General features: G+C 42.1%; 1 protein-coding gene across 1 annotated transcript; it reads right to left on the bottom strand.

The window, feature by feature from the left end:
* Positions 1-62: 62 nt before the first annotated feature.
* Positions 63-13,433, bottom strand: LOC116950622 (transmembrane emp24 domain-containing protein 7-like). The gene is made up of 3 exons (XM_032968535.2): positions 13,135-13,433; positions 10,400-10,648; positions 63-2,439 (listed from the first exon to the last, which is right to left on the bottom strand). Exons 1-3 carry the CDS (start codon positions 13,336-13,338, stop codon positions 2,203-2,205), a joined length of 690 nt encoding a protein of 229 aa, XP_032824426.1. The 5' UTR covers positions 13,339-13,433; the 3' UTR covers positions 63-2,202.
* Positions 13,434-14,726: the final 1,293 nt, after the last annotated feature.

The raw sequence follows: 14,726 nt of genomic DNA, 5'->3' as shown, positions 1-14,726 counted from the left end.
TTTTGTTTAGTGTTTAAAGTATATTTTACACAGCAGACCAATAAAGCATCTTAACTCAGTAATAGAAGTGTCAAAACTTTACTTTCACTCTGAGAGTACAGTACACCGGTTATCTGTTGACATGGTACATTTTAACGCAATTGTTCAAAATACCGCAAAATTATACCACCACAGTACTTCAATTGACCACACTGCACCTTATTGCTCAGCTCTACAGTGCAACAGATATTTTGGCTTACACTCGAGATGAACCTCAACCCAATAGGCCCAGATGTCTTTCTTCAAGATGCTTTCGATGTCTGAGCACTAGAGGGCATCTAACACTGGGCTTGTGGCAAGGTGCACGTGAGCATGGGTTTGGGTTGGAGGCAACAATGTATGCTGTTGTGGTTAAGATGCTTATGTATGCTACATAAGCAGCATCCAGTAACTGCACAGTACCAAGAGTTATTTAATATAAATAGCCAAAAAAACTCTTCAGTAATCTGAACATCGTATAAACGACTTTCGCAAATAATTGTCCCTTTTGTGGAAATTCAAGCTGGGTGCTAACTCGCCCAGCTGAATAGTGTAGCAAATGGTCGCTCACAAGAAGCCATCTGATGTGTTAACGTGAACATATTTAATATTTAAACATGACCCACTTGCTCCAACCAACTAGCGTTTTATATATGGTGAGCGTGTTATTATTTTTCGGAGATGGTGGACGAAGATCCAGGGGTTTTTTTTTCATGAGATATTATATTTTTATTGAAAAAATAACCCTTTGTTTAAATCAATAAAATGTATTCTTTCATTCATCAACTTGGGCCCTGGTGAATGTGTTCTGCATTTCACGGCCGATTGACAGGAGGAGTGTAACGCCCATTGACAACACCTTTATTACCAGTTTCACCAAATTCACCAGGAAATTCACCTCGGCCACTCACTGTAGCCATGGCCATGATAATGCCATCAAACATCAAAGATGACTGCAAAGTACAATGAGCTCTCTCAGTAGCAAGGAGCAGTAGAGTGACCTTTGCTGTGATCAAAACCCAAACATATGAAACAGAATAAAGTATTTTTTAAGGTCGTGTTAGGGCTGTTGACATTTGATAAAAAGGTCACAATGCTTTGCAGAAAGATGAGTCAGATTTTCGCCAATATAGCCAAACCTTTGATGAATGTCAACATTGCAAATGCGAAATGTAAAAACTGTTGTCTAAAATGTGAATTTCATTACATAAGCGACGTTCATAATTTGGAATCATACCGGGAAAATTAACAAGTGGAAATCTGTCCACGAATAAAATCCAAATAAAAGCTTCCTATCAAAATATCACAGAGAAAACACAACACTGACCAAATTAAAATACATCAATATTAAACCGCTAAATTCCACACTCACAAAACTATGTCAAATAGAACACACCAAAAAATACAAGCATTTAATATCACAACCCTGGCAACACAATCAAAACATGCTGGTAATATACTGCAAACGAAAGTTTTGTCCACCAATATCTTTAGCCAATGCAACTTTAGGCTGCGTGGAGCTTATTTAACTGACGCATCTGGCTGGGAACTCAAGGGAATCCCTGTGCATGTTTAAAATGCAAACATAAATATTTGTTTAAGTTAACCTCTAAATAATAACTTATTGACTTCTCACGGCCAAAAAATTTAAACAGTGGGTCAACGTTCCAAGAAGTAAGATGAACAGCAAATAGTGCAAACAGAGTGACATTTATAGCCATCCTTCACACAAATTAGTAGTGAATGCAACAGCTGTGCCGTGACTACAACACACACGTTTTTACATTCCACAGCAGCCACTGTCTATCCCATTCGGTTGGTGTTGACGTAAATGTGCCTCCAGAGCATATGGGAGGCACTGTGATGAATGTTACCATTAGCGCTTCTCTACACCACACACACACACTCGGTCCTTCTACTTTTTGACACCACTATAACCCATGTTACAATTTTCTGCAGACCTTTGACCAAAGCCAATGGCTTAGTTTCCAAAGCAGGCCGACAGCCAAACAAAAGCAGGCCTAAACAGCACTGCCAACAATTTTTTGAAAAATGCATGTTTTGGCCTCTCCGAGACAGACCTATTTAACAAAATTACCATTACATTTAACTTTTTTAATAAGCCATTTGGGCTACAAAATGGTGCGGGCTGGCTAGCGAGCGGTGCACTGCCCCGCGTCGGGGCTAGAGGCCGACCCGCGAGGAGCCCGTGTGCTTGTCCGCGAAGAAGCTCTTGAGGAGCATCACCTGCCCGACCACCACGGACAGCAGCATGAGCGTCTCGCCCACCGACCACAGCGTGACACGCGAGTTGAGGTGCTCCGCCTGGTAGCGATCCTGCGCCTCCTCCAGCCGGTGGTGCGTCTGGTAGCTTATGACCGACTTGAGAGCCTCGTGGATCGTCACGCAGGCCGACTCCATCTGTAGCGTGGGGGGCAGGTGGGGTGGCAGGGAAGTGAGAAAAACACGTGCACGCACAAACATACGTATGGGACCATCATCAGGCGCGACCTATCCACTACTGGTGAAAGCCTCCTCAAGTCATCGCCATCTCTCATGGCCTCCCGATGCAACAATCCATCGAGCATATGCAAAACGGATGATTTTATTGCTCCATTTCAGCAATGGACATGCTGTTAGATGCATTTCCTCTTTTGGCTGCCACTGTTATGAGTCTCAACGACTGGTCATCATCTTTTCAAGTGACATGCCCTAGCTCACATATCTTAACATTAAACAATATGCCTCGAATTTGCATTTGTTCTCCACTCCATATGTTCTTCTTTCTGTCTCTGAGTGTAATTCGATTCATGAAGCGTGCTGGTTACACGAGAGAACAAATAATTTTCATAATTAATGTTCCCTTCGGGAAAATGTTGATTTTTCCATTGTCAATAATATTAATCTATAATAACCCGGCATTCGCACACGCCTCATGTTAATCATCATAAAATCGCCTACAACGTTGGTGTGATGTGTCTAACAGCGCTTTAAACATTTAGAGACACATACTAAAAAGTTGGAAAAAATAATGAGCACTCAACAACACCATAAGTGTGGCATGAGCACCAGATAGCCACATACAGTTGGTTAATGTTAGAAATGTGACGATATCTCGATTTGAAGCTTTCGTGACTGCAGGAATCCATACTCTTTGGTTCTTTCGGTAAAGTCACGTAGTTAGAAATAAATTAAAATAAAACAAAGAAAGAACCAAAGAGTATGTGACAATATATTCAATTTATTATGCACAAGATTTTGCAGCCCCCTTTGTCAATCCACCGTGTTCGTCACAGAAGTTTATTTTTTTTACAAAAGTTTACCGTGCAGGAGTTGGTGAAGGGGTAAGACTGCCCATAAGACGTTTTTGTGTTAGATTGCGTAGATATAAATGCATCGTTAAACCCGCCAACACCTGACACAGCCAATTAGTAAGGTTTGTCACGTTAACAAAACATGCCAATTCGTTATTAGTTTAGCACACCCGTGTTTTGAGAGGAAACCCACATTTACAATTCGAGTACGTCTCGCTGGTAATTATAACCAGCATCATCAGGCGATGGCCAGAGTTGCGGGGAAATCCTTGTGGGGAAGACTAGTTCGGATATCACTCGTTAGCAGTGTTTGCCATGGCCAGAAATTAAACTTAAATCAACAGGTTCAGACCTAACAACAACAACTGCCATTTGTCACTAAGTGGCGGTAATGTCGCCATGGTGCATGTGCCAGGCTATGTGCACTTTGAGGCCACGTGAAGTGTTGAAAGCCCGCTGGAAGGTCGCAGTTTGTTGTTCTTCCCCCGCACCTCCGATTAGCATGGTTGGCTACGTACTGTGCAAAAGAAGTTCAACATACAAACATACATACATACAGGGGACAGACCCAGGTGCCATGGGTTGACTTAAATGACTGGCAGATGCACCACCTGTGCCCCCCCTACTATGCCAACTTGCTGTGTTTTAGCCGCCCGGAGCTCCGCTCGTTGTGAGTGTCGCTCCTCTGCCCTCCGCTGTTGTTGGAGGGCAACTGCCTCCAGCTACCCAGTAACGTTCTTCATGAACCTCGTAATAAAGGTTTTTTTTGGGTTAGATTGTGTAAACGTAAATATGTCGTTAACCAACCACCACCCGACACAGCCAATTAGTAAGGTTTGTCACATAAACAAAAAGTTTCAATTAATAACTACTTCAGCACACCGCTGTGTTGGAGAGTAAGCCCACAACATTTACAATTTGAGTATGATGTTTCGCTGGTGATTACAACCAACTTCATTAGGTGAGTTGCCAGAAATGTGAAGTCTTCCTGTTTAACACGTAGGCTTTCGCGACCAATATTATTCATAATAAAGGTTTTTGGGTTAGATCGCGTTATTTATAAATGTGTCGTAACCCTCCACCACCCGACACGGCCAATCAGCAAAAAAAGTGTCACGTTGACAAAAGACAAATAGTTCACTACTTTAGCCCACTGGTGTGTTGAAGAGTGAATCCACAACATTTACAGTTTGATTACCACGTTTCGCTGGTAATTACATCCAGCATCATCGGGCAATTCGCCAGAATGGTAAAGCCCTCACTTGCTCTCGGTCTTAAATAGAGCAGCAGGGTGACGTCATCATTTAACTCATTTCAGGTGCAGTGATTTGAGGCGGAGGGGAATATTGTAATTATATAATCGATTGGTAATCAGTCAATGGTTATGATTAGTAATGAGTTGTAGCTTAGTAATTAGTTGTAATGTGTGTTATTTTGATTATATGCTATGTTAGTAATCCGTTAATTAATATGTTTCCCCTATAAGGAATTGTAATATGTATTATTTAATAATACGCTTCCAAGCCGCACTAAGCCTGTAGCTATCAGAACGATTAAAGTTATTTCTGTTTCTCTCAATTTCAATGGATTCTCTAATTAGTCTTTGCCAGTAATAATTAGTTTTACACAACACTTCAACGTTATCAAAATCAATTGAGTGTCCTTGTTGACAAGCATGTTCTGCCACTGCCAACAGTTGTGTTTGAGATAATTTAACATTTCTTTGGTGTTCTTTTAGTCTTATGCTGATGTTACGTCCCATCTAACCCAAAAACCTTTATTATGAATATTGGTCACGAAAGCCTACGTGTTAAACTGACTAACCTCTATGGGGAGGATACTTTTCTTAAAACCAGAAAGTTGGAGAATCCCGCATTAAGCGGATGAAACTGTTATCTTCACTGGCGTTCCTCAAAAGGTGCAGAGATTCAAAGGTAATACCAAACGCAGTTAAAATAACACATCACATAAAGTCTTCTAAAGCTAACCAAATACTACACAAAGATAGCGAATTATTATTAATAGAGAGAATACAGCACAACAGGAGTGAATTATATTACATTTCGGAATCGCTAAAGCAGTTACACTTAGATATAAGCAATAGTGTGTCCATGCATTATTGGAATCTAATCGATACCATAACATAACAATGGCTGATAATGTGTTTAATCTAACAAAAACTAACCAAATGAATAAATTTTCTAGACTTCATAATAAATAAATCCCTACTTAAACGAACAATTTAAAAACAAAACCGTAATGAACTTGACTGACACTGTTTTAACTAGTGCCATGATCTCTGTCCTTTCTAAAGGCCTTAACTTTGCCGTTACCCCACGCACAATTCCGGTGGATGAGATCATTGCTGAGGTAGAGTCAGCAGCAAGACTCCTTCCACATAATGAGGCAGAGATGACTAGACACGAGGTTGCCAAAATAAATGAGATTAGCAAAGTTCCAAAAGTAAATATTAGCTCCAACGAAACAAAAGCCTTAAGAGAGCTCCGTGTAAATAAAGATCTCCAAATCCTGGCAGCTGATAAAGGCCGCACTACTGTAGTGATGTCACGAGCCGATTATGATAATAAAATTAGAAATTTACTAGAGGAAAGTACCTACATTAAAATTAAACGAGATCCAACTAACACTTTAGAACGTAAGACTACTGCAATAATTGTAAATTCATTAATCCCTAAGAATGAGCAACAAAAAAATTAAGCCAAAGATCTTTAAAATCGGCATCCCATTACGACCCATAGTCAGTACAATTGGCTCTGCCACTTATAAATTAGCAAAATATATAACTAAACAAATACAGCCCTACATTGGTTGGACATCTTAATTCATAAGAAATTCAGAACATCTTGTGAATGTGATTAAAGATATCAAACTTAATCCTAATGATATTCTGGTAAGTTTTGATGTGATTTCTCTATTCACTAAGGTTCCAGTGAACAAATCGCTTAAATCACTTGATACACTAGTAAAGAATACAGGTTTACCAAAAAATATCCTGAAACTTGCTGACCATTGTTTAAATAACACTTCTTATGGAGAGGGGATTTCATTAAACAAAAGGAATGAGCAGCAATGGGCTCTCCTTTATCTCCTGCTATAGCAAATCTGTACATGGACAACTTTGAAATAAGAGCACTTGCCTCGAGCACATTAAAACCATCTTTTTGGTTTAGATATGTGGATGATACTTTGGTTGTCTGGCCACATGGTAAAGATACACTTAATGATTTTCTAAATCATCTCAATACACAAAACCCGGCCATCCAGTTCACCATGGAAATGGAGGTGAATAACACACTCCCGTTCCTAGATATTTTGCTTGGACATGGCATAAACGGTAAAATAACACACAGCGTTTACAGAAAGCAAACGCACACTGATGCCTATCTGAATACAGATTCGCATCATCATCCAGCTCAGATATCCTCTCTTATCAAGACGCTCATACATCGGGCTAAAACAGTGTCAGATGGTGAAAGTCTAATGAGAGAGATCAAACACATTAAAGAAGCATTACGACAGAATGGCTACAATAATACTCAAATTAACAGAGCACTGAATGCCAAATCACGATCGCAAAGCAACACTGCTGAAAGCGATCAGATTCTTAAAACAATTAAAATTCCATATATCTCAGGAGTTACTGACAAATTAGCCTGTGTTTTGCAAAAGCAAAACATTACAGTAAGATTTGGTACAGTACACAAAATTCAAAAACTAGTATCTTGCACTAAAGACGAATTACCTCAATTATCAACAGAAGTTGTATATCGGATTAATTGTTTATGTGGTAGATGCTATATTGGACAGACGGGACGTAACATCAGCATAAGACTAAAAGAACACCAAAGAAATATTAAATTATCTCAAACACAACTGTCGGCAGTGGCAGAACATGCTTGTCAACAAGGACACTCAATTGATTTTGATAACGTTGAAGTGTTGTGTAAAACTAATTATTACTGGCAAAGACTAATTAAAGAATCCATTGAAATTGAGAGAAACAGAAATAACTTTATTCGTTCTGATAGCTATAGGCTTAGTGCGGCTTGGAAGCGTATTATTAAATAATACATATTACGATTCCTTATAGGGCAAACACATTAATTAACGGATTACTAATGTAGCATATAATCACAATAACACACATTACAACTAAATACTAATCTACAACTCATCACTAATCATAACCATTGACTGATTACCAATCGATTATAAAATTACAATAACCCCCCTCCACCTCAAACCACTGCACCTGAAATGAGTTAAATTATGACGTCACCCTGCTGCTCTATTTAAGACTGAGAGCAAGTGAGGGCTTTACCATTCTGGCGAATTGCCCGATGATGCTGGATGTAATTACCAGCGAAACGTCGTATTCAAATTGTAAATGTTGTGGATTCACTCTTCAACGCACCGGTGGGCTAAAGGAGTGAACTAATTGTCTTTTTAAATTTTGATTTAAAGCTTTCGTGACTGCAGTAATTCATATTCTTAGTTTTTTCGGTAAAGTCACGTTGAAGAGAAACAACAAAATAACAAAATATATATAAAACAATAAAAAATTCTCACGACGTTTCGACCATAACTCAAACGGTCATCATCAGGTGTGTCGGTTTGCATAAATTTATTTTGAAAACGGCATATTTATTTATATATATAAAAATAACGTTTGCGTCACGCGCAACGATGGCAGTTTGCCAGGACTAGTCCATCTATTTTTTGAAAAGAGGAGGGGGGAGACGAAATTTGTTTTTATGTATGCTGTCTGAAAGGCACTGTAAGCGTGAACAATCAATCAAGAACTGAAATGATTTATCAAATCTTTCCAATGATTGCTAAGATAGAATCCATCTTCTCGGTTGAAATTGTCTCTGTGTTTGTATATGTGGATAGCCTCATGAACGAATCTCTCATGGAAGCCAGATGGCTTACAAAGAACCTCCGTCTTGGAAAAGTCAATGGCATGTGAGCCTACTGAATTAGAACAATGATCTGCTACGGCCGAGGTGTTGGTCCTACCGTGTTTAAGGTCTGCTTTATGTTCACGAATGCGGTCCGAGATATGGCGTTTGGAATGGAACTTTCTACAAACAAACTGAGGGCACCCCAATGGGCTCCCCCCTTTCTCCAGTTATAGCTAACATTTTCATGGAGAAATTTGAGACTGACGCTATCCAGACTGCCACTCTGCGCCCAACCTTATGGAAGAGGTACGTGGATGACACTTTTGTCATCTGGCCACATGGCCGGCCTGCTCTAGACAAATTCTTCGACCACATCAATTCCATACACCCAGCCATCAGATTTACCATGGAAGTCGAAATAGATGGCAAGATACCTTTTTTGGATGTCCTAATTAAAAAGAGACCTGATGGTTCAATGAGCCACTCTGTCTACAGGAAAGCTACCCATACGGATGCTTATCTGAAACCGGATTCCCACCACCATCCATCACAGAAGAATTCTCTCATCAAGACTCTGTATCATAGAGCCCAATGCATATCCGACCAGGAACACATAAGCAGTGAACTCAAGCACGTACACCAAGCTCTTAGGGCTAATGGTTACTCCGACTATACAATCCGCAAAGCTATCACTCAAACCATGAAGAAGAACCCTCTTGAGGAGCCTTTCAAAACCATCACTTTACCCTACATTGCTGGGATCACAAAAAAGATCTCCAAAATCTTGAATAAACACAAGATCCAGGTCCGTTTCAACACATTACATAAAATCCGTGATCTGGTTCCGTCTGTAAAAGATGTGATTCCGGACATACAATACCCTGGTGTCTACAAACTAAGTTGCCTCTGTGGTAGTAGTTACATTGGAGAAACCAAACGCCATATCTCGGACCGCATTCGTGAACATAAAGCAGACCTTAAACACGGTAGGACCAACACCTCGGCCGTAGCAGATCATTGTTCTAATTCAGTAGGCTCACATGCCATTGACTTTTCCAAGACGGAGGTTCTTTGTAAGCCATCTGGCTTCCATGAGAGATTCGTTCATGAGGCTATCCACATATACAAACACAGAGACAATTTCAACCGAGAAGATGGATTCTATCTTAGCAATCATTGGAAAGATTTGATAAATCATTTCAGTTCTTGATTGATTGTTCACGCTTACAGTGCCTTTCAGACAGCATACATAAAAACAAATTTCGTCTCCCCCCTCCTCTTTTCAAAAAATAGATGGACTAGTCCTGGCAAACTGCCATCGTTGCGCGTGACGCAAACGTTATTTTTATATATATAAATAAATATGCCGTTTTCAAAATAAATTTATGCAAACCGACACACCTGATGATGACCGTTTGAGTTATGGTCGAAACGTCGTGAGAATTTTTTATTGTTTTATATATATTTTGTTATTTTGTTGTTTCTCTTCAACGTGACTTTACCGAAAAAACTAAGAATATAATTGTCTTTTGTCAACGTGACACTTTTTTGCTGATTGGCCGTGTCGGGTGGTGGAGGGTTACGACACATTTATAAATAACGTGATCTAACCCAAAAACCTTTATTATGAAAGTCTTCCTGTGTCCGGTCATTAACCAGGTTAAATCCAAGATCGATCGTGGGCAGGCCAGCCTGAATGTTTCTAACCGGCGCAGACGTTCCATTCGGGGAGTCCACATTTCAGAAGCATCGAGAAGGGAGGGCATGATTGTGGAGCTAACCACTACCCCACTGCCTCCACACACACTCAAGATAAAAGCACACCGTGCATGCAAGAACTGGTTATTATCAATATAGGCAAGTTTTGTGCAAATGTTTCCTTTAGGCTCATGGAACAAACAAAATGGAACAAGACAGAATGATAAAGTATGAACAAAATAGACAGAACTAGACTGACAGCAAAGACTAGATGTACAGAACAAGAAAGACAGTCAATACAAGACAGTACAAACATTAAAAAACTGGAAAGGATTTTTTTTTTATAAATTTGTAATTCAAAATTAAGACAACTCATCGGGTCGCGGAGGCAGAGGAAATATAATTTTTTGCCATCAAACGAACGTCGCCTTCCACAGCTGTCACCTGTGTGAGTGAGACTGCTCCATTTGTGCTGGCCTTGCCCACGGGCTTCTCGTCCCCGATTTGCCAGTCAAAGTAGACGGTCTTGTGGCTGAAGGTGGAGAACTCATTGCTGAAGCAGATGGCGTAGATGCCCTTCTTCTCGGCGGTCCACACGTGGCTGTCGTACTGCTTGCGCATCTCCTTGTACAGGATCTCGCCGGAGGGCCCCTCCACGCGGCAGTCCACGTCGTAGTTACCGCCCGTGATCACCTGCATCAAGTAAACGTGCAATCAAATGTCAGCGGTACTGGGTCCGCACCGGTCATTGGCTTTCTCGAGGCTGGCTCGAGAATATTGTCTCAGCTTCCGTCCTTGGCCTTGGGGTTTAGTCGCCTCAGTCCGAGAACCGACTTAAAAAGCACCCAGCCTTGACAATAGCTTCGACCTAGAGGATTCATATTCATAAAAAACCTCAATATAAAATATCCCTTGACACAGATTTAAATGGGATATAAGGTAATTGTGGTACTTTAAAGTTGTTTCATGCAACGGACCCCTGGCCTTAACCAGCCATGACACTGGTCTTGACCTCAGCTCGACCTTATGGATGTTTCACTTGACCACCTTGGCCTTGTGGGTCCTGGTTTTGAATCCAAGACTGTCAGAGTAATAACGTGGGCACCTCTCAGATCATGGGTTTGAATATGGGGATTCCGTTGCATGTGATCAAATCAAATTCACAAGTTCAGTGAGATGACAGGTTCAACTGGGTCAGCATTGAACCGCACAATAACCCATAATACAATAATTAAAACAAGGATTTTTTTCTAAGAGGGTGGGTGGCTTAGGAATCACAGCGATGAGTTGCCAATGCTGAGATTTTGGATTTATGTCCAGGCTGCTGCGATTAAGCAGAGTTCTCAAGTGTAGTGAGGTTGATGGTCTCAGCCTGATCACCTATGGCTGTACAAAAAAACACATCATATAAAACTAGTTTTTTCAGTTCAACGTGGATAAATTCGAATTCGTGAGAATTAAACATACTGGTTTGTCACGTGATGAACATCACTCTTTGCTGCAAGTTCTACCAACTAGTGCGGATAAAAGGTTATTTGAAGAGCAGTTCTGTGACATCTCCTTCCACAGACTGTTCTCTAACATGGGCTCATGGACTCTTCTACAGGAGATACAAATACATTATTCGTCTCATCACTTGACAGCTGATAGCACACTCGAGGTACAACTGAGAACACCACATATCAAATGACAAAAAATGTCCATTTGACATGTGACGAACGCTCTTTGCCGGGCACGTGAAAGGTATTTCCCCTTAGTAGGCATAAACAGACAGCGACATTGTTGAAAATTTTCTTGTTGTGGTTTTCACACCTGATGATGATTGCTTGTGTTGCGGTCGAAACGTCGTGATAATTTTATTGTTTTATATTTTTATTATTTTATTGTTTCCCTTCTACGTGACTTTACCGAAAGAACCAAGAATATGAATCCCTGCAGTCACGAAAGCTTTAAATAAAAAGCGACATTGTTGTGGGACATCCCCCTTGGTCAAACACACTGTGGTGCACTGCTCGCTGCGGGGAGTCCCAAATGTGCAGTGCAACTCTTGACACAGAAACATGAACGGAGAACAGTGAATAGGAAATACCACAAGCGGGCAGAAAGTATCGACACCTCCCAGTGACACGTTTCGACTGCCAGTTTAATCCGTGTCTCATGAATAAAGTTTCACAATGGCCTAATTCAATCTGGCCTTCTGAGACACTGCCAATTGCCTTTCCAGGCCTCTAGGCCTGGACACTGAATAATAATGTTTTAGCATGTAAAACCGAAGCATTGTATGTAAACTATGACTTTTAAATATATACACATTGCGTTGCTTATGAGCGCCGCTATAACATTATGTTTTTGACATGCGGTGACACCAGTCTACAGCACTGCACTGGAGCAGTATCTACCATTCGGGAGATAAGACGAGATATCTGATTCACAAAACCATCTTGGGATTTTGCTAAATAACAAAACGTATGGGCGTTGTGATAGAAACCTATTGTGAATCCAAATTTAACACTTTGACATTTTAAGTCGGATAAATATGTCATTCGATCGGCCCTCGCCAGATAAATAAACAACAAAGGCAGCTCATCTCACAACCATACACGTCCATCAAATTAAAATAGCCTCCATACCTCACACACTGTAACCATCCTCAGCACAACCACCACCGCTCATAACCCATTCATTCCTGACAGAAAATCACCATCATCATCATCTTGGAGTGAAAACCCCTCTGAAGTGACACCACCACGACCATCACCACCAAGACAAAGATCCCCCGTATAGCCTAAACAGACTGTAGGGGCAAGTGCTGTCGGCGAGTAGCTGCACCTACGAAGGCCGGCACGGCACACGAGGGGGTGGGTGGCCAGCACCACACCCGACCGCCTTTGTCTCCCCAGTGGCGATGTTTACTACACACTGCTACACCAGGCACTCGTTTGAGGCCGAGCCGACCTCGGGGAGGAGGCCCAGGACCGTTTCAGAATGATCGTCACCGGTGGTGTTCGTGGCCGCGAGCAGGAATCGAACTCGGTTCGCCTGGTTCGTGGCGCGGCGTAGCAGCTAACCGCTCCCCCCAACACCACAACCACCACAGTCACCACCACCACAACAACCACAACAACAACCACCACCACAACCACAACCACCACGACGACCCCACGCCGCCACCATCGCACCTGGTAGTCGAGCGTGTTGCGCGCTCCCTGCTGCACATCTTCGTAGAAGCACTGCTTCGCGTTGTCCTTCAGCTCGAACGTGAGCTCCGTGCCGTCCGCGGGCACCGGCAGCAGCAGCAGCGAGGGCAGCAGCAGCAGCAGAGGGAAGGGCAGCTGGCGAGCAGAGGGAAGGGCAGCTGGGGATCGAGGCCGCGTTGCTGCCATCTCCGCCTGCACCGCGCGCTTCCTGCTGACCTCTGACCCCGCGCTTGAACCACGACCCCCTCCGATGTATGGCTGATTGTGTTATATCACATGAACGTGCCACACCAATGTACTTGGTATTCACAGTGTACGGCTAAACTTAACACGTGTAAATGTATCACAATGGTTCTGTCTGTATTTTTTTGTGTGCGTGCGTGCGCGCGCGCGAAAACAGTTTCTGGGTGGTGAGAGACCCAAACACGTGCAGCGGTCAGGCACAAACAGCACTCGGATGGAAGCTGTAGTTAATGCGAGTGCAACGTGGTTCTTGATCTGATCCAGATTATTTGTTGTAAGAGATTGGGAAGTTTGGTCAATTAATCCCGGCTGCCCCAGCTACCGGGACCTTCGAGGGTAGGAGCCCAATACAGCAATGGATTGATAAAAAGTGGGCATTGTGTGAGATCCCATTTCATTTAATAATTTTTCTGCAATATATGGAAACTCAAGTCGTTTTTTAACGACTAATTGTTGTTTGTTACGTGACTTTACCGAATAGAACCAAAGAGTATGGATCCTTGCAGTCACGAAAGCTTTAAATCTAGAATAGGACTAATTGTAGATTAGGGGCCGTCCATAAATGACGTCACGCGCCTAGGGGGGGGGGGGTCAGACATTTGTGACGATGTGTGACGAGGGGTGGGGGGTGAGAAATGTGACGTCACATCAAAATGCGCAACTTTAAATAAATATAGACAGCACGTTCTGATTAATTATATAGGCGTTTTAATAAATGTTTTCTCCTACAACATCAGAGTGCAGCGCCACATTAAATACGCACTACAATGACAATAGTTTAAAGCGATTTGAAGCATGTTTTTTTGGGGGGAGGGGCAGAGCTTTGTGACGTCATATTTGAGGGGGGTCTGACTTTTTGTGACGCCGTGTGACGATGGGGGAGGGGGGTCAAAAATCGTCCAAAATCGTGTGACGTCATTTATGGACGGCCCCTTATCCACACGCAAAAGGCGCAACCACTGGGTTTACAAGTTGTTTTGCTTGAATATGACTACTTAAATTTCGAGCATAATATTCAGAATATTATGATTGACAAACGACATTCCGCTGTGCACAACATATCGCTTGTCCTGCAGCTAAAAACTGTACAGCCCTGGGCTCATAGGCGCCACGGTGGCTATGATATGTTAACTACCTCGCCTGGTATACAGGAGGTAGTGGGTGGTTATGAGATGTTAACTACCTCGCCTGGTATACAGGAAGTAGTGGGGGGTTATGAGATGTTAACTACCTCGCCTGGTACACAGGAGGTCGTGGGTGGCTATGAGATGTTAACTCCCTCGCCTGGTACACAGGAGGTCGTGTGTGGCTATGAGATGTTAACTACCTCG

Source organism: Petromyzon marinus, chromosome 40, assembly GCF_048934315.1.
Source record: "Petromyzon marinus isolate PM22_M1 ecotype Great Lakes invasive population chromosome 40, UKy_Petmar_22M1.pri1.0, whole genome shotgun sequence".
In the NCBI taxonomy this organism is placed as follows: domain Eukaryota; kingdom Metazoa; phylum Chordata; class Hyperoartia; order Petromyzontiformes; family Petromyzontidae; genus Petromyzon; species Petromyzon marinus.
The sequence above is the reverse complement of the archived record's forward strand: the minus strand, read 5'-3'. Positions and strand labels throughout refer to the sequence as shown.

What these genes read in the sequence shown, in the direction of transcription:
- LOC116950622 (XM_032968535.2), bottom strand. Translation starts at nt 13,338, where the DNA reads ATGGCAGCAACGCGGCCTCGATCCCCAGCTGCCCTTCCCTCTGCTCGC. An exon ending in GCAACACGCTCGACTACCAG is followed by an intron (nt 10,649 to 13,134) that starts GTGCGATGGTGG and finishes TACTTGATGCAG; the next exon opens with GTGATCACGGGCGGTAACTA. An exon ending in GAGCAGTCTCACTCACACAG is followed by an intron (nt 2,440 to 10,399) that starts GTGACAGCTGTG and finishes CCCACGCTACAG; the next exon opens with ATGGAGTCGGCCTGCGTGAC.